The sequence below is a fragment of the Pithys albifrons genome, chromosome 19 (genome assembly GCF_047495875.1).
Source record: "Pithys albifrons albifrons isolate INPA30051 chromosome 19, PitAlb_v1, whole genome shotgun sequence".
NCBI lineage: Eukaryota > Metazoa > Chordata > Aves > Passeriformes > Thamnophilidae > Pithys > Pithys albifrons.
In genome coordinates, this window is record NC_092476.1 from 4,567,954 (window position 1) to 4,591,110 (window position 23,157).

The following is a 23,157-nucleotide window of genomic DNA, read 5'->3' on the forward strand; positions in this document are numbered from 1 at the left end:
ACTGTGCCAACTGGTGTGTCCCACTGGGTGTCCCACTCTGTGTGAGGGTCATACTTCAGGCAGCACAAAACAAAAGCCAAGGGTGAAAGAAGTGTCTTTAAGCCACTTTTGAGCTTCCCATATTTTTCAGCTGTTCTATGGACTGGACAATGCCTAAACATCAGCTGGTAGTTCAAGAGGTATATTTAAATTTGTGTGGCTTACACAAATAAACATTGTAGCCCTGTTCTCGATGTGGGTCTCCTTCTCACCCCTTCCACTTGTGTTCAGCATTTAGCAGAGAGCTCCAGTGCTTGGGGGTTCTGACACTCTGCCTGGGGAGAAGTGAACTGCCTCAGGTGTACAGGACTGCAACCCAACCTGTTGGCCTGCACGTGACCAGCAGAACACCAGGGTGTTGGCATTGGGACTGGCAGCCTGTTCTCAGAAACAGTCAGGGACCACTGAATGCAGAGAGAGGAGCTGAGTTCCCAAGGGGAGAGCAGGCAGACACAGCCTTTAGGAACAGCAGGTTTTGGGACAGTAAATCACAGCTCTGCTCAGGTGTTCCAGGCCAAACAGCTGCCCCAGCTCGTGTTGTTATCGAATCCCCACATGCTCTCATCCTCTTGCTGGGTGACACCATGTTCTCCCAGTCCCTGTCCTGAGGTGCTGAGGGTGCCACCCCTCATCCAGCCCACCCTTCTCTGACTGCCCAGCTGTGCTTCTCACTACACAGCCAGGACTGCCAGTGTTTTGCACTTAATTTATTTTAGCTTGTCCTGTGGTGGCTGGGACCCATGGAATTGAAAACACAGGAATAAGATATTAACCTGTGGATCAGGTTATGGTTATCATTATGATTGAGAGCCCCCCCTTTCAAAGGATATTTACCCAACAAGATGGTGTATCCAAAGTTACTCAAAACTTAATTTTCAAATATATTTATTTAAAAACCTTACTTTTGGAAAAAACCCCGTCCCTCAGTTTCAATAAAAATTTCCATAACTGAAAAATAAATATTTTTTCAACAGCTGTGTTGGAATAGTGCCTTCTTTTTCCCCTCGTTTCAAAGTATATCTGTTGTAAAGAAACTCATAACCAATTCTGGAATTTTTTTGCTTACTTTTGATTTTAACAAACTTTTTTTCTCCCCATGATTTTTAATGATTCAAGTGAGAAGAAGATGACATGATATAGCTTTAAAGAAATATAAATCCACCAAAGTAATTTACTACTTAAATTTGTATCTCCCGCTACACATTAACAGATTTCAGCTTTCTACTGTCATGGTAATCTAAAAATAATACATAATATTTTGCTATATTCAATCACTGGGTTATAAACCTCTTAGAAGGATGTAGATGTCAGTGTTCCTATTTCATGATGGGCAAATGAAGGAAGGAGAGGTAGAGCATCTTTTTCAGTCAGTAGGACCAAAAACAAAGGGCAAAATCCCACGACCTCTGTTAGTATTGGGCCAGTGTTGCTCCCACTGTCTGGCTCTGTGGAATATACACAGATCTTTCTGGTACCAATACAAAGCTCCACATCCAAGGTCTTACCCATGTGATTTACCTGGATCTGAAAATTATGTAATTTGTGCCTAGCAACCCATCAGGAAGATTTAGTTGATTTGCTGGGAGACAGCTCTGGTAGTAAACAGAAATTACCGACCATTTGTGTCATGCTAAAGTACTTGGGACTTTAAGAAAGAACAAAAGGCTGCCTAACCTTAGCATGTAAATGCTGAATATAAACATGCTCAAGTAGAGAAACCTGAGGATGAAGAGGGTCCTTTATAAGAGCCCAGGAACAAGAGCTGGTCTTGTAGACTGCACCAACTGTGCTGTAAAGGCTCTGAGAGCTGTTGGGTGAATTAAGGATGGAGCATGTTCCAGTCCTGTTCTGAACACCCCAAAGGGCTGCTTTGTTGTGAACGCTGAATGTCTTTGCTGTTGCGGCTTTCCATCTGACACTTCATGTTATGTCAGAGCAGGGGCTTTTTGTGTGTTTAATATATTGGTGACTATGTGTTTTAATGAAGGTGCCCTGTATTCCAGAGCTAGCAAATGCACGATGTGTTGCTGCGGTCGCCAAGATAAGTAGTAATTTTTAAATAAACAGCAGTATAAACAGTTACATAAAACTCATGTAAATTGCTGGCACATAATTTTAGACTGGCTTAAGTTATGTAACTTACTTGTGGCCAACTTTTTTTTCTTTTTTTTTTTAATACTCAATTCACGCACTTTAAAATAAAAGGAGAAGTTTATTTTCACCTGTTTCTTTTCCACTAACTGTCTTTCTGTTACACTGAGAACACGTTAAGCAGAGTATCAGAGAGGTGGACAGACACAAAAGGCAAAGGGAAGGCACAAAACACCTCCTCACCCTACTCTAGGTTTGTTCAGGAGACCACTTTCTCCTCAGTCAAGTAAATAGCTCAAGCCACAGCAGAATTTGTCACTTCTCTTGATGTTTGGTTTTGCTTGCAATTAAATTACTCACTGAATTTCTGAGGGGATTAATTAGACCAAGGGACATGAGTTCTGTTGCTGCTTGTTGGGGTCTACAGAACAGAGTATGGAGCTGGGATTCTGGATTTTATTCTTGCATTTCCTACTGAATTGCTGTGTGACCTTGGGGAAAGGATTATACCACTGTGGCTCTTTACAAAGGCTTAAGCAGCAAAGATTCTGGCTCCTTTCTCTCCTCCCCATGCCCAGGGCCTGTGCTGAAGCACAAGGTGATCTTGGCTTGTGTTTCCAAGGGCCTCCAAACAAATAATTGCATTGTTCATTCTCTTCCTTTGAAATGTAAAACTGAAAGGGAGCACCACCAGAAACCACACCACCTTTTTCTGCCTGCTGATCTTTACGAAATAATTTTAATGGTTCACACTTAAAATGTCTTAGCAGCTGGATTTAAAGACATTCAACACTGGCATTTTTGTGAATAAAATCAGGATGAAAGAACCTAAGCAAATATTTAGAAGTATAGAGCAAGTGAAGATAATTGAATAAAGTGATAAGCTACAGGAATCTGTTGGTGTAGAGCATCACCAGCTCAGATGGAAAACACTGCAGTATTTGGTCAGCTCCTCCTTGGTGCCTTCAACTGTTCTTTCCAGCCTGACTTAAGAAAGGAGCCCAATTTTTTCAGATCTGAGTTCAGGCTTTGTTCCTGTTTCCCTCAAGTTTGAAAATCCTCCAAAGAACGATAGGAGAAAGAAAAGTCATACCAGGGAGTACAGAAAGGGATCCCAGCATAACACTTCCATTAGGAAAAAACAAATGTTTGGCACTGAGGAGTTTGTGCAAACACAGAAGTTAAAACAGAGCAGTCATGGCCTGGGACTCAGATTTCTAGGTACTGCTGAAATTAAAATCTGAGCCTCTAACTGCTCTAAATACCAATATTCATTATTTTGGATCTTAGTTATTATTCTGTTATTTCTAAAACTTATTCAAGGCTCTTTGTAGTGGGTCAGTAGAAGCATCAATAAGACTGAGAAGGAATGAAAAAGGATGCCAACAAACAGCTCTGTGTCCACCTGAGGTAAACAAAGCACTGCTGGGATGCAATGGGAAAGAGCTATGGGTGCCTTTCATCAGAACAATAGTGCCAGGCAAAGTACCAAGAAAAGCACTTCTAGACTATTCCTAGAGAGCACATCTTCATCTGAAACTTCCATGGCTATAAATCTTCACAATACTTGTTTCAGAGATTTTTTTTTAATAATCAAATACTTTGTTTGCAGTAAATCTTCTTCCCAACAGCTGTGGACTCCTTTACATTTTACGCCTGCTGATAATAACCCATGATGTTAAATAAATAACCTTTCTTGTGGCCCTGTTTCTGGATGTTCCTTTGACCTGGGCCAGAACACTCTATTTTATGTCTTGACGTTTATGGGAACCATTCTGACAGCAGGCTGAGTGCCAAAGACACATCTTTGCTTGATCATGGTTTCACTAGTTCATCTTATAGCAGATCCACATTATATAAATGATTTATAAGATACTATTTTTATCGCATTTTAATAAAATTCTCACCAAGAGAAATAAAAAGAAAATTATTGACTTTTTTCCCTGAAGTATTTGATTAGTGTTTTCTAAATCCTAGCAATTCTTTATCTGTTTGCAATAAGGTCAGCTATTCCAGTACAAGAAGGAACTTTTTTCTTCTCTGTTAGTGAAAATGACATTTCTTACTAACATTTTATAAATAACTGAGAAAATGTGCCATGTGGGTGCACATTGCTTTCCAATGCGGGCCAGTGGTTAAAAAGCTACAATGGATTATCATCACAGCCAAGATTTGTTTCTCAGCCCTGCAATGACAAACATATCCCACTCTGGCTGTGGACAGGAAAGGGAGAGAAAATATGTGTTAGAACTCTGAAAAGGGATTGGAGAATAAATGGGGTTCTTATGCAAAGGCTTCACATCCTAGAAAAGCTTGGCTTGGATTCTGCAAATTTCCCCTCCCAGTGGGTCCGTTTGACTCCTGTAATCTGTGCAACCAAAGCCAGTGGGGAAGTTTATGGGCCTAAAGGCTACTCATTTGTGAGAGGCATGCATGGGTTAGGCCCAGCTTCTTCCCAAAACATACCATTAAAATCTAATTAATAATGAGCAGTTGGGAAAATGCAAACAAAAAAGCAATCTATCACAATGTAGGAGGCAAACCAGAGTGTGGTGAGTAGAGGAAGGAAATAGAGACACTAATTCAAGTAATCTGTTTAATGGGATTCTGCTCCTTTTCTTCTAATTCTCCTGTAATATCAAGAGGGACTTTGCTGCATAGATGTTAATTAATCATATTTAAGGCTTTTATTTCTTTATAAGCTGATCCCTACAGAAACATAAAGAGCTCTCACCTTTCCCTAGCAATGCAGCCAGGTGTTAGAGGCAAAGCAATCTTGATTTGGGGATCTTTTACTTAATTTAATTTATTGCCAATTAACACAAACTTCTAATCGTTCATTCAAAGTGAGAAGAAAGAAAACGTAATTAAACATTCAAGTGAACATCTTTCCATCACCTTTCCCAGACTGAACTTAAGCCAAACATGTCTCCTCTCCCTCTCCTTCTGTCAACTTCCCTTGTCTGCACACGGGGGTTACACTCAGAGCTGGGGTTTCCCATCACATTGAGGTGTAGCCAGGCCAGTTGTGCCCAGCATCTGCCTCTCCTGCCCTCCTCCCACCCCTGTGGCCTTTGGCTACTGAAACCTGCCAGAGATGCCCAGCCCAGTACTAGGGAGAGAGCCAAGAGGGTGCTGGGGCGTGAACTCATCGAGTGCTGAGACAAGAGCCAGGAGGGAGCTCATGTGTGAACCAGCTGGGTGCTCGTTAGTAAATGAAATGGGTGCTCATGCATGAGCTGATTGGGTGCTCATGCACAAGCTGATGGGTGTTCATGGATGAGCTCACTGGGCACTCATGCCTGAAAGAAAGAAACCCTGCAATTTATGCTCAATACATGAGGTAAGAGCTTGAAGCAGATCCAAAAGTCTGATTCCAAATTTACATTCAGGTATCAGTTCTGTAGGTCAGATATATTTACTAGAACAGTATCAAGTTTTGGAGCCAAACTGACTAAGATTTAGACCTTTTATGCTTGTAAATGGTCCAGAAAAGTCCATGATGGATCAGAGAAGACTTATAATGAAGCAGTGAGCAGGGAAACTTTGCCTCAAGCCCTTTGAAGAGATTCTGGCTTTAAGTCTTCAGTGATGAAACATTCCCAAATCCATGAATCAAAAGAGCTGCTAAATCAGGAATGTCCATCAAACTGAAGGTCTTGAGCCCCAGTCCTGCCATGGACCATAAGGAATTCACCTCTGCTATGCCATACCTTTGGACTGGGTGCTGTAACACTTAAACCACATGCAACAATTTAAAAAAACAAAACCAAAACAAAACAAAACACCAAAAGAACTTACTAATTTTGGTATGTCAAAGCAAATGCAAAAGTTAAAGCAATGTGTACAATTGAACAGCATCCTGATATGAGCCTTTTTCCTTAGACACCAAGGCAGACAAAAGCAGAGCCTGTATGTCTGGGTTTTCTCAGAGCCATTCATCTCAAGCTGCTGTTCAAAATCCTTATAAAACACAAAGCAGGAGGAAAGAATGATTCAGCTGAGTAACTGGTGTCTGATTAAGCACATTGGTTAATTGCACCATCATTTAATATGTGATCCACATCCAAGGGTGTTTTTAAATACGTAGCAAACTTAAAAAATAGAAGTTTTAAAATTTTAAAGTCTAGCACATACTACAGACATTGACAGGAGCTAGAAATAGAAAAGTTTGTTTTAACTTTGATACATTTCTGTACTTGCTAGGCATAAAAATAGAAGTCAAATTGCACAGTCCTGTTAGCTACCAAAATGTAACGTGCAAATAAAGTGCCCAGGAGACCTAATAAAATGCCATAAATGAACTACTGTAAAAAATATCAGACCACACCTATACAGCAGGATAAATTCAAATCTCTTACAAAGAAATGCATTCTCTTTTCTTTTTATGGAGCAAGAACTGTTTGGAGGAAAGAAAGAATGAGTTTCAAAATATACAAAGAAACTTTGACTAATAAGTGAAAAGGGTTTCAAGACCCAACTGAGTGCAGAATGATACTCAGTTGCACTATAGACTGGAACAGGATCAAGCAGTGACACAGCCTCTACTTTGGAGAGATACACAGGTATTAATATCAAAGCACCATGTTTTCCAGACATGAAATGTCAACTTTTGGTAGTCAAATCAAATACATAATTACAAAACACACGGTATATGGTGTTTGTAGGTGCTCACAGGGATGAGCAGAAGCCCACAAAAAATGATGAGATTATTTGGTTGTGAAAGGATTAACCTTGAGAATAAAACTTGCAGAATCACACAAAATTTGCATATAGTTTTTGTAAAATTGTTGAGGTTTTTCCCACTGAAATTTTCAATGAAAATTTTCCACTGACATGGTGAGAATCCAACTGAGAATCTCAAATACAGGGTTGTTTTGAGATACAGAGCAGGTATCAGAAAGGGTCAGGCTCTCTCATCCTGCTCTCAGTGCTGAACCTGAGTGCAAAGGCAGCTCCTTTAGCTGAGAATTCCACTGACAACATCAAAATGCACTGTCTTGTTGTGGACTATAATGAACCCATTTCATGCAGCCACGTGACAGTAACATCCTGTGGCTACTGCTTATCCAGCCAGGACTGAACCAGTGATTTAAAGACAATTTAAATTATTCTCTTGCAAGAAAATTCTAAAATGAACCACAAATTGCCTTGGAAGAATGGAGGCAGGGAATGACCTTTTCTCAAAATTTAAGCAAGGCATAACTCCTTTCCTGATCTAAACCAGTGTAGGGTTTTGTTTTGTTTTTTTCAAAGAGCTACACTGACTGAAAATAAAAAATCTTCTCTCCATCCAAAAGATATCCTAAAAGGTTGCTGGGCAGTTTTGGCAAACATGAAATATTCTGCTAAAACACCAAACTAAACAAAAAGGTAACAAGGGCTAAAGTGCCCTAGACAGCTTAGCATCATTATCTGGAAAATAACTTGGCATCCAAGTCCACAGCTACATCCAAACAGACAGAAGATTAGCTCTGTTTGCTACATCAAACATGTCTCTCTTCCTCCCTCTTCAAACATAAATAGTTCCAGGCTCTTAAATAAATTAGCTCAACTTGGGTTATATAAGCTTTTTCTTTTTTTTTTTTTCCCTCCAAAAGGGAATATAGATGTTTGTTTTAAAATTGTAAATAAAATATAAACAGAGATTTTCCATTGCATAGTGATCCTTTCCACTGTATAATGATCAGCATTATGTCCATTTTTCTCCCTTATCCTATATTTTGGGATCACAGCATTATTATGACTATTTCTGATGGGAAATGGATGCAAAAAATTTATTCAGTAAGAGGAGGTTTATCTGTACTTATTCACTATAAAAGCAAAATAATAACCATGCTTAAAATGCACAGAAAGTAAGTGCAACAAAATTGCTTTTTTGATTTTGTTCTTTAAAAAACCTGCTTTCTTTCTGTGGCTGTTGTCTGGAACATGCGAACCCCAGAAGGGCTGATTAGTGAAAGACAAGAGTTCCTAAAAGCCCTACAAGCACTTGCCACTCGGCTCTAGTGGGACTGTTCCCGGGACTGTTCCCAGGAGTTGAGTGCTGTCTGTCTGGATTATGTTGCTGTGGGATTTTTCCGTGGAGATGCTTCCAGTGGTGCAGCTCTGGGATAAGGACACATCCTGCAGTAACCATTTGATGGTGTGAACTGAAAGCTCCAAACTGCGGCAAAGTTCTGTATGTTGGTGTGGAACGCTTTGATTGTGTTTTCTGAGATGTAAACCCAAAGCAGGTCGTAAGTGCTTCCAGGATGGGATGTGGAGGTTGGCTCCAGGGCACCATTAGCCAAGGGCAGGGGTTTTTCTTCTCAATATTACAGTGATGCTTCACATCCTTTTGAAAACTGGCTGGGCTGGGGTGTCTCTGGCTTTGAGTCTTTCTCGAGCATGGAGCAGATTATTGCTGTTATTACTGATTTATGTCAGGCCTGTCTGCTTCCAGCCTCAAAACACTTTCCTAAGTTACAATATATTTAGGAATCATTTCACATCAGCCACCACCACGCCAGAGCTTTCTCCAGGGGGAAGCTGAAGGGAGCCATTAGGATGGTGCCTGCAACATTAAACAACAATCCAGGAGAGGAAGTAAAGGATATTCTGGCTCCTTAAAGCAATGGCTGAACAGAATGCAGGCCCTGAGCTGCCATCCAGCTGGGACACCAAAGTCAATACCCATTCACCGTGTGTGGTTAAAATTAAATCTCCTAATGAAGTGAGATGGTTTTAGTGGTTAGAGAGTGAGTGCAAAGTATTATTCTCCTGTATTATTATTTGTAAGTTATAGAGCTAACAAGGGAAAAGATCACACACAGGAAAACAGCAGACAGTTAGATAATGTTCCAAGCCCAGATTCTAAATGACATTTGGGCAGATACAGCTTTGGAAAAAAATGTATTAAAAGAAAAAAAAAAGATGACACAGGAAAAAATGGAATTGGCAGTTTCTCACTGTTTTTAGGGAACTAAACTAAACTGAACAGAATTGATGTCAGTTTTTATCCCCTATAGTTCAGGTCCAGAGAAAAGAACATTTTTAGCTGCTGTTAATGAACAGGTATTCCCTGAACACTGCTGCAAATGCTCCTGAATTTTAATTTGCTTAGAAGAAGAAATGGTAAAGTATTGAGAGGAAAAAAACTCTTGAAAGCCTTTTTTTGTTGTTTTTCTCCCTGAATTAGCAAAATGCTTTGGTGGTTTTCTGGACAGGAGGTTTATATATCTGCCTAAAAAGATCCTCACACAATGTTATCAAGCTCTCTTTTCAGACCTAGTAATTGCTAGCTGGTTCTAATAATTCTTGCAAGTGATCATTTGAAAGGTTCATTTTATGACCCCTCAAACTAGCACAAAGAATCTCACTCCATAATGTAATAAACAATTCCACAACCAGTGCTTAATTAATTCCCGAAAGTCACCAAAAGGAGCTATTAATGATCTTTCTTTTTATCTAACCATAAATATGCAATTCTCCTGGGATAAAGGATTTAAAAAGAACATTCTGGCAAGACTAACTGTCAACCTGATAAGGCATAAAATGATCACCAGTGAGGGTATTTCAAAATAGAGGGCAATGCTACCTGGTCTGATTAGAAAGTTAGGTCAAGTTGGATTAAATTCCCACGAATGTGGTGCTTACTAAAAAAAGGTCAGCACTGACATGGTACAAACCAGACTCAACCCAAATGAATAACCAAGAGAAAAATACTACAACTTTTAGAAAATTAGTTTTAAAAGTTAGCTTTATCTGATTTGCTTTCCTGTGAAAGTATCAACAGTCACAACAAACAGAGGGTAGACAATATTTCAAGGTTGTTTAAAGTACACGCATTACAAAAAGCAGACTGATATTTTCAAGAGAACTTTGGTGTTTTAGGAGCCCAAGTATTGTTTTCACAATTAAATCAGGCAGTAGGAAGCCCTTAAATGAAATTTAGTTTCCTGGCAACCCAACCCATTGCTGAAAATGAGATTTAGGCTTCTAAAGGGCTTTGATGTTTTTCAAAATCACACTTCCTGCAGCACTGCCCAGCTGACTGGGTGTAATACAGTAATTTGCCTTCTACTGAGGCTGTCAGGAATACAATCACTTTGATGGCTTCAGTGATGTTGGGTTTGTTTCACAGAATGTAGAAGATTATTTTGCTGGTCATAGCCAGTGATGACTGAAATCTCTGACCAGAAGCAAGAGAAGGAAAGAAGGACATGCCTTTTCCAGGATAAGCTCTTGTAGTCCTTTGGGTGCTCGTGCTTGGTGCCAGTGCAGCCTGTGCACTGCCATGTTCCACCTTGGAATTGCTCCATGAGCTACTGAACCCTCGATGTGCTGGGTCTTTCTGCTTCTGTCCTGTTGAAACAATCCCTGTGCCTCCCCCCCATGGAAACATGGAACAGACTCCCCCACCACACAGCCAGGAAGGTTCTTGCTATGGCCATGGAAATCTAAGGTTCAAGTACCTCTGAAATTAGTTTTAAACTGATAATACAAAGAAACAAACACAACAGGAAGCCTTAAAGGAAAAACTGGGAGGACTTCCAGGCTCCCCACTCCTGACTCCCCTGGGCAGGGCAAAGAAGGGTTCAGATCCTCATCCCCTTAACCTGTGGGATGCCTTGGGCTCCCACCTGGAAGGTGGATGCTGTGGATTGCTGTGCTTAACCCTGAAGGACTTACTGCTCCAAACATTTGAGGAAACCTGGAAGTTCCTTCAAACAGGAAATTTAAAAATTTCTCATTTTTGTTCTAATCTTCAATAAAACTTTCTTTTTGCCCCTTAATGTTGGAATTTCCTGTGGAACAGAAATTCTGTTTTAAAACGATTTCTATTCAACAGGGCTATTCAGATGGAAGCATTTTCTTATTCATTCCACTTTGCAACTAACTGGTGCCACCCCAAATGTAACGCTCTTCCAAGAATGATGTGGCAGCCCTGGAATAGCTAATTAGCTGGGCTGTATGAAGCCTCTGCCAAAAGTTTCAGCTTCCAGAGGCAGTCCTTTAAGGAATGGTTGTGTGGGTTTGGCTTTTACAAGGATACACATGGTTTCAGGAGCCCACAGGCACCAAAAGTTAGTTTGTGTTTTGTAACTGCTCATCTCAACCCAGTCATTGAGTTGATGTCCTAACCACAGTGAGTCAAGCAAGCTCCTTCAAAGCACTCATGGAGAAAGCTTATGGTTAATTTATTTTTCTTTTTTTTAATAAAAAAATTAATCTTTGGGAAATCTTCTGAGAAAATTCCACTTCTACAGGTATCTACTGAGAAAATAATTAAATATAAACATTACATGCATCATGATGTAGATAAATACCGTTGTCACTTAGCCCTCAAATTTTTGTACATTGTTAAGGCAAACGAAAGATATCTAAATCCAATACCTTTATACTTGGTCACCACAGCTGAGTTGACACTCAGAGGTTCTTGGAAGGTGACAGTGAGTGATGTACTGCTTGTTACCATGAGACAGACATTGGTTGGCGCCTCAGGGGCTCCTGGGAGAGAAGAGAAAACATCAGCTCTTCAGCACAACAAATCCTATTCAAACAATGTTTCTGAGTCTTCAAAGAACCCACGAAATCACCCTGCAATTGTGAGCTTTGGGTTGTAGGTGTTTGTGTTCTCTGCCTTTTGAGCATTTTAATTAGTGCCTCTGCTAACAATATCCTGCAGACACCATTTGTTTCTATCATGGTTTTTGGCTCCTTTAGGTTAAAAATATCTTCCTGCATATATGTAACCCAATAAAACAGATTCATGCTAATTATGTCAATGAAAAGCCCCTATAAATCTCTTGGGGTGGATAGGAGGAGAGAGAAAGGACAAAACCACAAAGAGCTAATTAAACCTTTATGGTTCCACTAAAAAACTGAAATTTATCAAAAACCAGAAAACATTTTTACGTTATTGTGATTCAAAAATTGCAAGTTCCATAAATGTTTCAGTGTAATAGTTTCAAAATACTGTTGTCAACTGAAGCCTAACATTTTGCTTTAAAAAAAGAAAAAAAAGCTTAATTCACAGAATATCAATCAGACTCAATTCAGAAATCAAACACAAAATGTCATGACTTACTGCTGGGATTGATTTAAAAAATCAGTATATTAACTTTCACTAGTGCTGTATTTCCTGTATTTAGTATCTAATAGAAGGAACACTACATCTGTCTTAAAGAAGTAACCTTAGAATACAATAAATTTGAGCAAATTATTTGTAAGTACATTTCTATAACGATGGTTGTAAAAATGCTAATGGCAATGATTGTATTTCAGCAAATAGGACACAGCTAAAGGATCTCCATGTGAAACAATTCAGTCTCGTTTACTCCTTCCCATAGGCCCAAATTCCATTTACTTTGGGTACAGACTCATTTGTTTAAAGTGACTCACTTGGTGACTGTGCTGATGAAATGGATATCAAGATTAAGTTTAGTGGTTACCAAGATTAAGAGTGAATTTTCCCAATATTTTTATGCAAAATGAAATTTTCTTGTTTGATCAAATGTTTAGAATGATTCTGTCCTGAAAGAGAATTTTTTTAAAAAATAATAATCAAATTACAACAGAGAAAAGGACATCATCCCCATCCCTCTTCCTGCCTATTCATATGTTCTTTTATAGTCATCTAGCCTTAAACTCTGACCATGTTAAATGAGATCCAGGAGTAAATGTGAAGAGAAATAAGCAGGGTAGAATTGTTACATCCTCAAGCAAGAGTTTGGAGATCTCATCAATTCATGCAGCCCATCCTGAGGACATAAGTGCTTGTTGCCCTCAGATATTTGGTCCTTTATTGTTGTAACATCAGTTCCCTCCTCACTCTTGAAAAGGCCATTTCACCTCATGCCAGGTGTTCCCCCCCTGCCATGGCAGTGCCCTGTCTTGGGTTGAGCTGGCAAAATGCCAACTGCCCAATACAGAGTGTCAACCTCCCTCCCCCCGCTGAGAAAAGGGAGGAAAGGAAGAAAACTGGAAACAGATTGAAACTTAAACTAATTATATACATTTATATAGAAAAGAGAAAATTAAAAGAAAACGACAATATAACACACACTTACACAAGTTAGGAATAACAACAATTTTCTACCTCCCACTAAAAACAGATTCTATCACTCTAGATCTAATAAAGCATCCCAAAATACACCCAGCAAGGCAAAAGAGAGAAAAATAACAATAAAATGTTTCTACTTCCCTGAACTAAAACAAAATATGAATAGTGGCAGCCTGTCAAGGCCCAGGACAGCAAGACAGCAGATGCGTGTCTTGCCTCTGCTGCAGACATGATGGCAACTGAAAAAACACTCTACTGTATCTGTATCTCAGGTTTGTGTCATCTGGTATGAAATATTTTTTTGGTTACTTAAGTCAGGTGATATCTGTCTCTCCTAATCTACGTAGATTCTCTGAGCCTTCCAAGTTGAGGTCTAGCTAAAACTAAAGCCCAAACTACCACAGAGGGTCAGTCAGTGGGGCCCCTTTGCCCAGTGAAGGCAGAGGGTTCTCAGCTGCAGAGGAGACCCCTGGCATGCTGTCTCACTTACGGGCGTGCTCGTAGCCGTCCTTCATGCGCTGGAGCAGCCTGGCCCTGCTCTCCCAGCCCTTGCGCTGCCTCTCCCTCTCGGCGCTGTCCGTGCCCAGCCCGTCGCTGCCCACCTGCGCACACAGCTCGGTCACTCTCTGCTGAGCCTCCTGCACCAGCGAGCTCAGGTGCACCCACCTGCTCTCCGTGTCAGCAACTGCCAGGAAAAGGGAGAAATAAGTCATTCCTGGGTGGTGACAAAGTTCTGGTGTTACACAAAACACGTGTAAGGTCAAGTCATTGAACACTCTGCTTTCCAGTAGTTGTCTTGTCATCAAGTGGATTAGAGCCAATTTATACTACTCAAGGACCTGGCCACTTAAATGGGTTTAACAACATGAATAAATTTAGCACATTTTTTTCTGCTGATATTTCTCATATGCTTAAAAATGTTTTAATTAGCCTGAAATTGTATGTGTGTTTTAAGTTGGTGGAATATGAAAACTGAACTAAAATAAAAACCTCTCTCTCTCCAACCCCTACTTTGGCATAATATCATAAGCTTTCATTAAAGAAAAGAAGATTGTACTGGCTATAAACACATACAATATATAAACCTTTACAAGCCAAGGGAGATCTAACTGACAAAATGAAGAATGAGAGTTTTGTGCCTAAGGAGCTATGGCTGGTAGAGAATGGATCTCTTTCCCAGTTTTCTCTGTGCCAGTTTTGCCTGTGTAATACCTAATTAGTCCTTTGAACAGGCAGAAAGCAGCTTGACACACGGAGGTTTTTCCTCCAGTGCTCATAATAATTTTAATTTGATGTTTAGCAGCTCAGATTGCCTGTATGAACTACTGTGGGCTACATAAAGGTGAAAATGAAGATCACACAGGTCATAAACTAAAATAGGATTGATTTTAGCCCAAGTCCACAAGACTACCCTAAACCAGATTATAAAACCTCCCTGATTATACAGTGAAATGTGTTGCATCAAGTCCTATTTTCAGAATTGCTCTTTGCCTAAAAGTGTTCAAAGAAGTTGCAATTTAGAAAGTAGGACTTGTAAAGATGTTTAATCTCAAAAGAAATGCAACTACTGATCTGATGTTCAATATGCAGGAAACAGGATACAAAAGAAGGCATTTGAAATCACAGAAAATAACTTCAGTTTCTTGTGTTTTTGCAAAGAGCTCTGAGATAGTCTGAATTTCAAAGGCCTCTGTTTACCCAAACCAGTGCCCTGCCACATGCAGCTTCCCTTAGCAGTGGTGGGGAGTTGGTTTCCCCAAGGTTTGTACAGGAACAGCAGGAATTTTGGACAGGCTGCACTGGTCAGACATTTGGGAAAACATCAAATTGTACCATATAAAGCAGCAAGACTCTGATGGGGTTTTGACATCAAAACACCACAGGAGCAAACACGACTGCAGATGGATACCTGTTATTTCTAAAGTGGGATCATATGGGACAAATCAGATTGCAAAGGCCCTTCTCTAGTCCAACCAGATTGTTCAAAACAGGCTCAGCAAAGAGGTTACTTAAGGTATTAACCAGTCTGGTCTTGAAAACTTCCTGGGACAGATGGAGATCTTACAATGACTCTTGCATTGCTTCAGTGTCCTCATGGTGAAAAAGGTGTTTTATCCAGTCTGAACCTCTCATTTTAATTTTCCCCTCTGTCTCTCATCATTGACACTCAAAGTTTGGCAGAGTCTAAGAACAACCCTACGGACTGATGTGAAAAGTGCTCTGGGATCCCTAAAGCCACAGGAGCAGAGCAAAGAATTACTCAACACCTCTGACATCCAAAGGGTTGTTTTTGAAGACTGTTTGTCTCTAAGACTTTGCTTGCAGAAGCTGGCATGAAACCATCCTTCTTAAGTTGGGTCATTCTTCATATGGACATCAGGGACATATGGTCAGGCTCACTGGAATCTGCTGGTGTCCTCAGAACTGCTTGTTTACTGGGAGGCCAAAGGTGAGAGGGGTTCCTGGATCCATGCCTACAATAAGCATGCAACACATCTGATAGCACACCAGGACTGGGGAAGGAGATTTTATGTGCCAGAACTTCAGGTGATTGAGAACTGGCACTGGTTCAAATTCTCAGTAAGGATCTGGCTCTGTTTAATCAAGATTCAGATCCACATTTGTCAGGTCTTGGAAACGTGTCCAATCAGCCAGTGGAAATTTTAATCTTATTTTTGTGTTCACAAGAACAAGCCAAACCATGAGTATATGATGAATAAGAGAACTGAAAAGATAACACAGTGGACTTTGCCTCCTCCCCAAGTAAAAAAGTATTTTAAATGCTGCACTCCCTGACTTCAGTTACTTTGTGATCAAAAGATGTTGGGTTGCTGTTAAGATTTATACAATCTGAGCTCCATGTGGAGATGAAGATCACAGTTTTACTTTCTGTTGCTTTATCTGCTGCTGTTCCCTTTCCAGGCAGAAATCCAGATGATACAGATGGAAGTTATCTGTCCTCCAGATCCTCTTTTCTACAGCATTAGGTTAGGGGCTATAATGAGATTTCAGCTGGATCACGACACCTAATACAGAGGCAGAGCAAGAGTTTTCTCCGTAGGAAGTGTTTTGTGTGCTCTTGGAACAGGGAATTCCTCTGTCTTGCAGCCTCCCAGCTCTGTGCATCTGTCCTGTACAGTTCTAATCAGATTAAGGGATGATTGTGTGCGGTCCCAGAATTGGGTGAGTCAGGATTTTAGCCCCCTTTTGGCTCATTTGCCCACCACAGAAAAATGAAAATTCTCCTGCTGGGTGCAGGATCATGTTCTTGCAGCCCTGAGATGATACAGAACAGATTTCATTTGAACAGAGTTGGTTAAGTACAGAAAACAGATAGAAAGTGACTCATATCAGTTCCAAAAGAATGAAGCCACATGCAAAGATGCTGTAAATCCTTGTTTTGAGGGCTGAAAATCACGTTTTGCATTTTTCTTTCAAGTAGCAACTGCAAACCCTTCAGGTAAGAAACCCAAACCAAACAATCCTTGGCTTTTCATTGAGAGTGCTTCATCCATTATTGCAATCAGCAAAACTAAAAATCAAGATAAGTGAAGTGGAAATTTGGTGGGTATATTTTGAAATGGAAATGAGGTGGTTATATATTCATATTCTCTGTGTTCATAGGCATGTTTGCATTAATTACAGGAAATGAATACTAATTTATGGTTGCCCCTGCTCGCCATCAGACTGCATTTATTTACAGATGAGGTCAATGAAAAATTAGTTTAGTCTTTTTTACTGCTGTTTAGAACACTCAAGACTGTGTTTTCCTCTAGATTTGTCATGGTTAATGAATGTTGCTTCAGCAGTCAATCATGTACTCTAAATGCTGTCACACTTTTTTTTAAAGCCTCAGTCATGAACCATGACAGAAAAATAAACAAATAAATATAAAACTAAAAAACTCTTTTCACTGAGCAGCTACACTATGCAAAAATCTCTAGGGAAGGTTAAAGGAGGCCAGAATAAATGATAATATAAGTGCTGTGGATATAGAAAAGCAATAAAGGTGTACCAACACTGAGGGTCTGGCAAAAAAACTCAACATGCACATGCACACACACTCTCCAGTGAAAAAACTGGCAATGTTAGTAGCCTCAAGGTGCAATTTCCTGGAGCACTGAGATTGACATGCCAGCACTAAATGTTGTTAATTTAACTAACTTCAAATTAATGGCAGAGTCTGCAGTGGCCGAACCCCTCAAACACAGTCTCATTATAGCCTTGCTGGGAATGTCCTAAATATAGGCATTGACAGTTTAAAACAAATTCTCATACATCAGTGTATTTTTAGACCCAAGTAAGGCGTCAGAGTTTGTGTCATGGTAGAGGGTTGATTAATTGGGTTGGTAAGTCACCCTCCAACCCACACATTGTGCATAAAAGGGCCCATGAAGGAATACAAAGAAGTTTTATAACTACAATATGTAGTTATAAGCAATATTGGTGTTTCAGTAAAGTGAGAAGGACTGGTTTGTGTTTAGGCTTTCTCTGGTTCTGTAGAACTTTGAAATTCTCATTTAAGTGGGATTTAGACCAATTGAAGACCAGGAGTGAGGCATCTATATGTAATGAAATGATAGATTTCAACACAGTTGGTCTCCTGAAGGCAGCACAGCCAGAATCGAAAGGATAATCAAAATAAACCAAAGTCTAGACAACCCATCATCCTTTCATTTTTTGATGAGAAACTCCACATTCCAGACCATGATCTTTGAATCACTTAGTCCCTGTTTCCATGTTTTTAAAGATTTGTTTTCTCTCAGTATTGGTATTAACTCAGTTGCCCCAGTGTTAATCAGATTAGAAGCTCAACCTGGGTCATCAGTTGCTGTATCTGAGATAGAAAACAAAAAAAGAAACAACTGAGCACTCATTCAACAAGCAAATGTCCTCCAGCACTGTGGGACTGTGCTGGAGTCACAATCCTTGTCATAAAACCAGGCACCTTTTGTGTGTCATGTAATTCATTTCCCCAAACCACAGCAAAATTGATCTCATACAGGCAATTATCCAAGTCAATTTGTGTTCCTTACTTACAGTGTGGGCTTTCCTTTGCCCCAACATGCAGAAGGGTCTTGGCAATAGGGACGTTGTTTGTCAAAATGGCAATATCCAAAGGTGTTAGTCCCTCACTGTTGGGAGTGTTCAGGTCCAGTTCCTCCAGTGTGTATTGATAAAGAAGAATCTGAACAGCATCCAGATCCTGCTGCTCCACAGCCTCAAACATTGCTTCGTTGCACTGGAAATTCTGTGTGTCAATGAAAACAGGAAGTCAGTAAAACCTTTCAAAATAATTTGAGAAGATTAGTGTTTTGTGAGATTCCTATAACATATTGATCCCCCAGTCCCAGCTTAGCTTCAGCTGGCAGCATGGCAATTGTTTGCAGCAGAACTGAGCTTGGTCTGCTTGAACTTGCTTCAGGTCTATAGTGAGATTCAAGTGAAATTCAAAGCCATAGGAAACAAACTCATGCTTGTTTAAACATCTGTCTTGTAACCAAATCACATGAGCAGTGTTATATATTTTCAGTGTGAAACTGGATGATACAGTATGATTTTGGCAGTCTTGGGCTACTGAGTTTTCAAGCTCAAATTTTAAGTAAATATCTAGAAATTCAGGTGATCAAAATCCAAATCAAACTGATGTTCCAGAACGTCTTTTGTTTGCTACAATTCATGAGCCAATGGTTTGCAGGCAGTTCTGGAAACTGGAGTCCACAGCTACACCTTGGAGTTTGATAGTCCTAGAGAGTTTTTTTTTCAGTTGTGCTCAAAGTTAGAAGTGTCTTCAGAAGTTCCCAGGCCTGACAGAGATTTTCTGGTCAACTGTTTTGCATGTGAAGTCTTGGTGCCACACGGAGAAATTGCACAGGTGATGTTATTGAAAAGTTTTAATGTGGGCCCCACCTATGGTGAATATTAGGGATCAGTAGAACAGGAAGACAGATGTCCACAAGATGACCTTTACCCAAAATTGCCAGTACAGAGAAATGAGATTCCCATGTTGGATGGCTGCCTAAGGATGAGATGAACTCTGCAGCAATAAAGCAAATCTGGGAGAGCAGTTCCAGCTTGGGAATCTCCCTTTAGGCACTGAAATACAGGACAGCTCATGCTGGAGAAACAATTTTTTTGTAGATTTGCATGCAGAATAAAAGATATTACCTAAACATAAATGCTAGTCATGGGGCTCTGTCAAATTCTTGGGTTTAGATTCTTCTCTGGAGTGTAAGACTGAGATTTAATTTTATTATCAAATACTAAGATTGCACTTCAGAGTTAGGTGTAAGATAAAAATCTCAGAAAAAAATGACAGGTGAATGGTGAGCAGCTTGATTTATCATTCTTTAAGGACATACACTGTCATTAGTGACAGCACATGCCCAGAAAATTTTAGAAAAGGAGACAGCTCATATTTCTCTTATTATATGGTAAAACTTTAAAAAATGACAGAAATTTTTACTGCAATGCAGCAATATTTCCTTTCTTTCCAGTAGCTCCATACATCTGATGTCTTGCTTATAGAACTCCTAATAATCTTGATATCAGAGACCTTACTCTTATTCTGGTTTTTTTTCCCCCAGGGATGAAGTGACCTGGCTAGAGATTAAAAGAATTTTACATAATTTTAATTATAATTACAAAATATATTAGTTAATGGTATGATTCTGATACTTGCTGTACGTCATCAGCTCCCACTACTGATATTGGAACTTCTTCTCTACTGTTGTTTATGGAAATACAGGATAATTATCCTTCAGAATCATCTGCATTTTGATCCAATCAGAAAACAAGCAAAATCATATTACTCTTGTAACTGATCCCAGCTAGGAAAATCTACTTATTTAGCAGTAAGTTAATCAAGAGCTTATTACAAAGAGAATTGGTTGAAGGAAACTAAATTACTACATTAGTCTGCATTTCTTTTAGTTAAGTTCATTTTTGGAAACACTCTGAGAGCAGAACAAAAAGGTAAAGCTGGTGAGATTAGTGAGTGCCAGACTGTGGTGCTCTCAGGACAGGAAAGGAGTTATGTCTCTGTTCACATTTTCCTTTCTGTGGCACTGGGTACAGACATGGTTTCCCCTTTTTAAAAAACCAGAATAGTAATTCTCTTTTAATTGGCTTTACATATGTGCACAGAAATTAAATGAGCTAACATTTGTGGAGTGCTACCCTGAGTGCTCAGTTCCATTATTTGGCTTTGGTTCCAACTTTGTGTGGAACTCAGGAAATCTTGTGCTACATCTCAGGAGTTTCTTGGATTATAAAAAACAAAAATTCCCTACGACATAATAAAAAAAAGAGATGGTTAACTTTGGTATTACAGCTGCAATTAACTCCAATTATGGCTGGCAAAAGGCAAAAGCATTTGGTCCTTTCCAAATATATACACACACACTTTAACAGCAGATTTTACCTATCTGACTGATTATTGTAGAATTATTTTTAAATTTTTGATTTAAATAGGGATTTTTTTATTCAGTTATCATGATTTAGACCGGCCTAGATGCCTTTAAAAATGCATCTTTGGATTTTTTCTTGCCACATGAAATACCTGAGGTCTTTGTGAAACTTTGGCCATAAGTAAGTTGCTGAACAGAGTCTAAGCACATGTTTAAGTTGATTGGTCATAAACACTCTTGCCAACTAAACTGTTGGCAAGAATGTTTCACCAAAAGGGAAAAAAATAAAAGCAAATTTCTATGTCTTCATTTCATTAGAAATCTGATTGAAAAAGCTGCACTGATTTAAATGAGAAACAGAGCATGAATATTATAAGCTGCTTCATCCAGTTCAAACAATTATGAGACCAAATTGCAAATATCAGGTTTTCCAAATGAACAATTCAGAAACAAGCAATGGGCTGAAATATGTTGGCAAGTCTTGTAACTTCAAAGAGTGTAAAAACATGGGAACTGTAAAAATGGCCTTTCTAGCTGGGCATGAGTGCACCCCTCATGCACAGAGCAGGACACATCTAACCAACTGGGTGTATTTCAGTCAAAAAACCTCCTGGAGAGGCAGCAACAAATTGTCCCAATTCTACGTATCTGACCAACTTTGTCCCAACTGTTTGTTTTCACACAGAAAACACAAATATATTTGAAGGCTATATAGTTTTCTGCAAAAAGCTGATCATATTCCATGTGAAAGGCTCTCCAGTGTTGCAGTGTTTTTCAGACATCTGCAGCCCAGGGACAAGAAATCCAAACAGGGCTAAGGGGTAATATCTTCAGCCCCATGTGCTCAAGTTTAGTCCAGCTGGTATTATTGTCACAAATAGCAATGAAAGCCTTCTGCTTTCTGCCTTCATTTACATTTACTAGATAACTTCTGCCCTGAAAGGACAAAGCCATTGAATTCAAAGAGAAACTGAATCACATTTACAAATGATTGGGAGAAATTTAGGAGCAGTTTTTATTTGCTTTTTCCTTGACTCAGTCCTGCAGCCTCTAATCATTAGCTGGACAGCTGTGCTATGTGATTAATTTATTTAGGTGTTACTCTGATGCACAAATGTATATAGTGAAAAGGACTACAGTATTGCTTTGCAGTAAGTAATAGCCATGTTCCAGTAAGTGATTCAGTGCCAGAGTGTTTAGAAATGCAATCTTATGTAGCTTAATTAAAATGAAGTGCCCCTTTCAAGCTATTTGCTCTAGGTTTGACTGAAAAAGTCCACTATGTGCTACTGGAGTTGGAAAAAGTGGTAAAGTAGTTTCTGCAAAGACTTGTTTTGATAAACATGTGTTCAAGAATAAAGCTATTTTGGGACATTGCTATGTCTGCAGCAAGACAACAATTTACTGAATGGAAAGTGTTGCACAGCAAGAGAGAGTGGAAAGAAAACTCTTCACTAGCCAAAGCTGAAAGAAAACAAATTCTAACAAATGTTGTTCATTTGTCTGGAGACATGATTTTACTCATTGACTTAGCTCGGTGGCTCAGAAATTCAACAATTAAAAAATACATCAGTCAGCAGCTTGACTTGGAATATTTTCCTCCCTTGCTATTTATTTCTAGGGAAAACTGGGAAAACAACAAGCAGGATGGATAGAATGGAATCCAAAGCCTCTTGAGTTCAGTGGGAGTCTGTTCACTGAGTGTTGTGGACAGCTTAGCCCCAGACTGGTGGGACCCACAGGTACCTCTGCTTGCTGTGGATCTGCAGTGAGAGAAGCTGGGACACCCCCATGGTTGGGGAAACAGTGAGCACAGGTCTGTGTCCCATTAAACCACCCCCACATCACAGGGTAGAATGGAGTCTCCTGACTGGGATGACTGATGGAATAGACACTCCCACCACTGACAGGTCTGGAGCAAGCAGGGACAGAAGTGAGATTGTAAGTAATCAGCTCAGTTAGCAGAGGACTCGACTCTCAGCAACAGAGCCCTGCCCCTCGATCTTCTGGCTCAGCTCATTGGCAGTTTCTCTTCTCATTAGTTAAGTATGACAGAAGATCCCATATTTGAAGGGATATGTAATTTGAGGGGTGTATTTAGAGAAACACTGGTCAGAAGATATGCTGACAGACTGGCATTCATTCAGTCTGCATGTCAGTCTGCTCTGGCATGGTCCCCAGCACTAGTTTATCCTCCTCTTTCACTCACTTAGTCACAGTCAAGCTTGCAATTAAAAAAATAAAAAGGCAGGAAAAGATAGTGGCTAAAAAAATTCATCTAAAGAATCTTTTCCCACAGTACATACTTTGAGACCCCAATTAAAATCATCCCTACAAAGTGAAAAGCATCTGGAAACCCACAGCCTCTAAACACAGCTGTTGGCTCCTGTGCAAAGGCTGCTCTCCAGCTCTCAAGCCCTGTTTGAGTTTCAGGCTTCTCCTGCAAAATAAGAATCTAATGGCTCTGGCAGAGCTGAGAGGAAGCAGTGATGATCCCCTGCTTCCTTCAGGTCATGGTCTTTCTTCACAGGGGAAAGACAACAGTCTCCATGGCTCATCAAGGGTCCTCTG

At 39.8% G+C, this 23,157-nt stretch overlaps 1 protein-coding gene across 3 annotated transcripts in view; it reads right to left on the reverse strand.

The window, feature by feature from the left end:
- Positions 1–23,157, reverse strand: part of ANKFN1 (ankyrin repeat and fibronectin type III domain containing 1) — a 120,390-nt gene that overhangs the window by 37,971 nt on the left and 59,262 nt on the right. For all 3 annotated transcript variants that reach the window (XM_071573852.1, XM_071573851.1, XM_071573854.1), the window contains exons 4-6: positions 18,218–18,428; positions 13,668–13,862; positions 11,509–11,622 (exon numbers count right to left, since the gene is read on the reverse strand). In XM_071573852.1, coding sequence (XP_071429953.1) covers positions 11,509–11,622; positions 13,668–13,862; positions 18,218–18,428 — 520 coding nt within the window. The remainder of the gene's footprint in view (positions 1–11,508; positions 11,623–13,667; positions 13,863–18,217; positions 18,429–23,157) is intronic.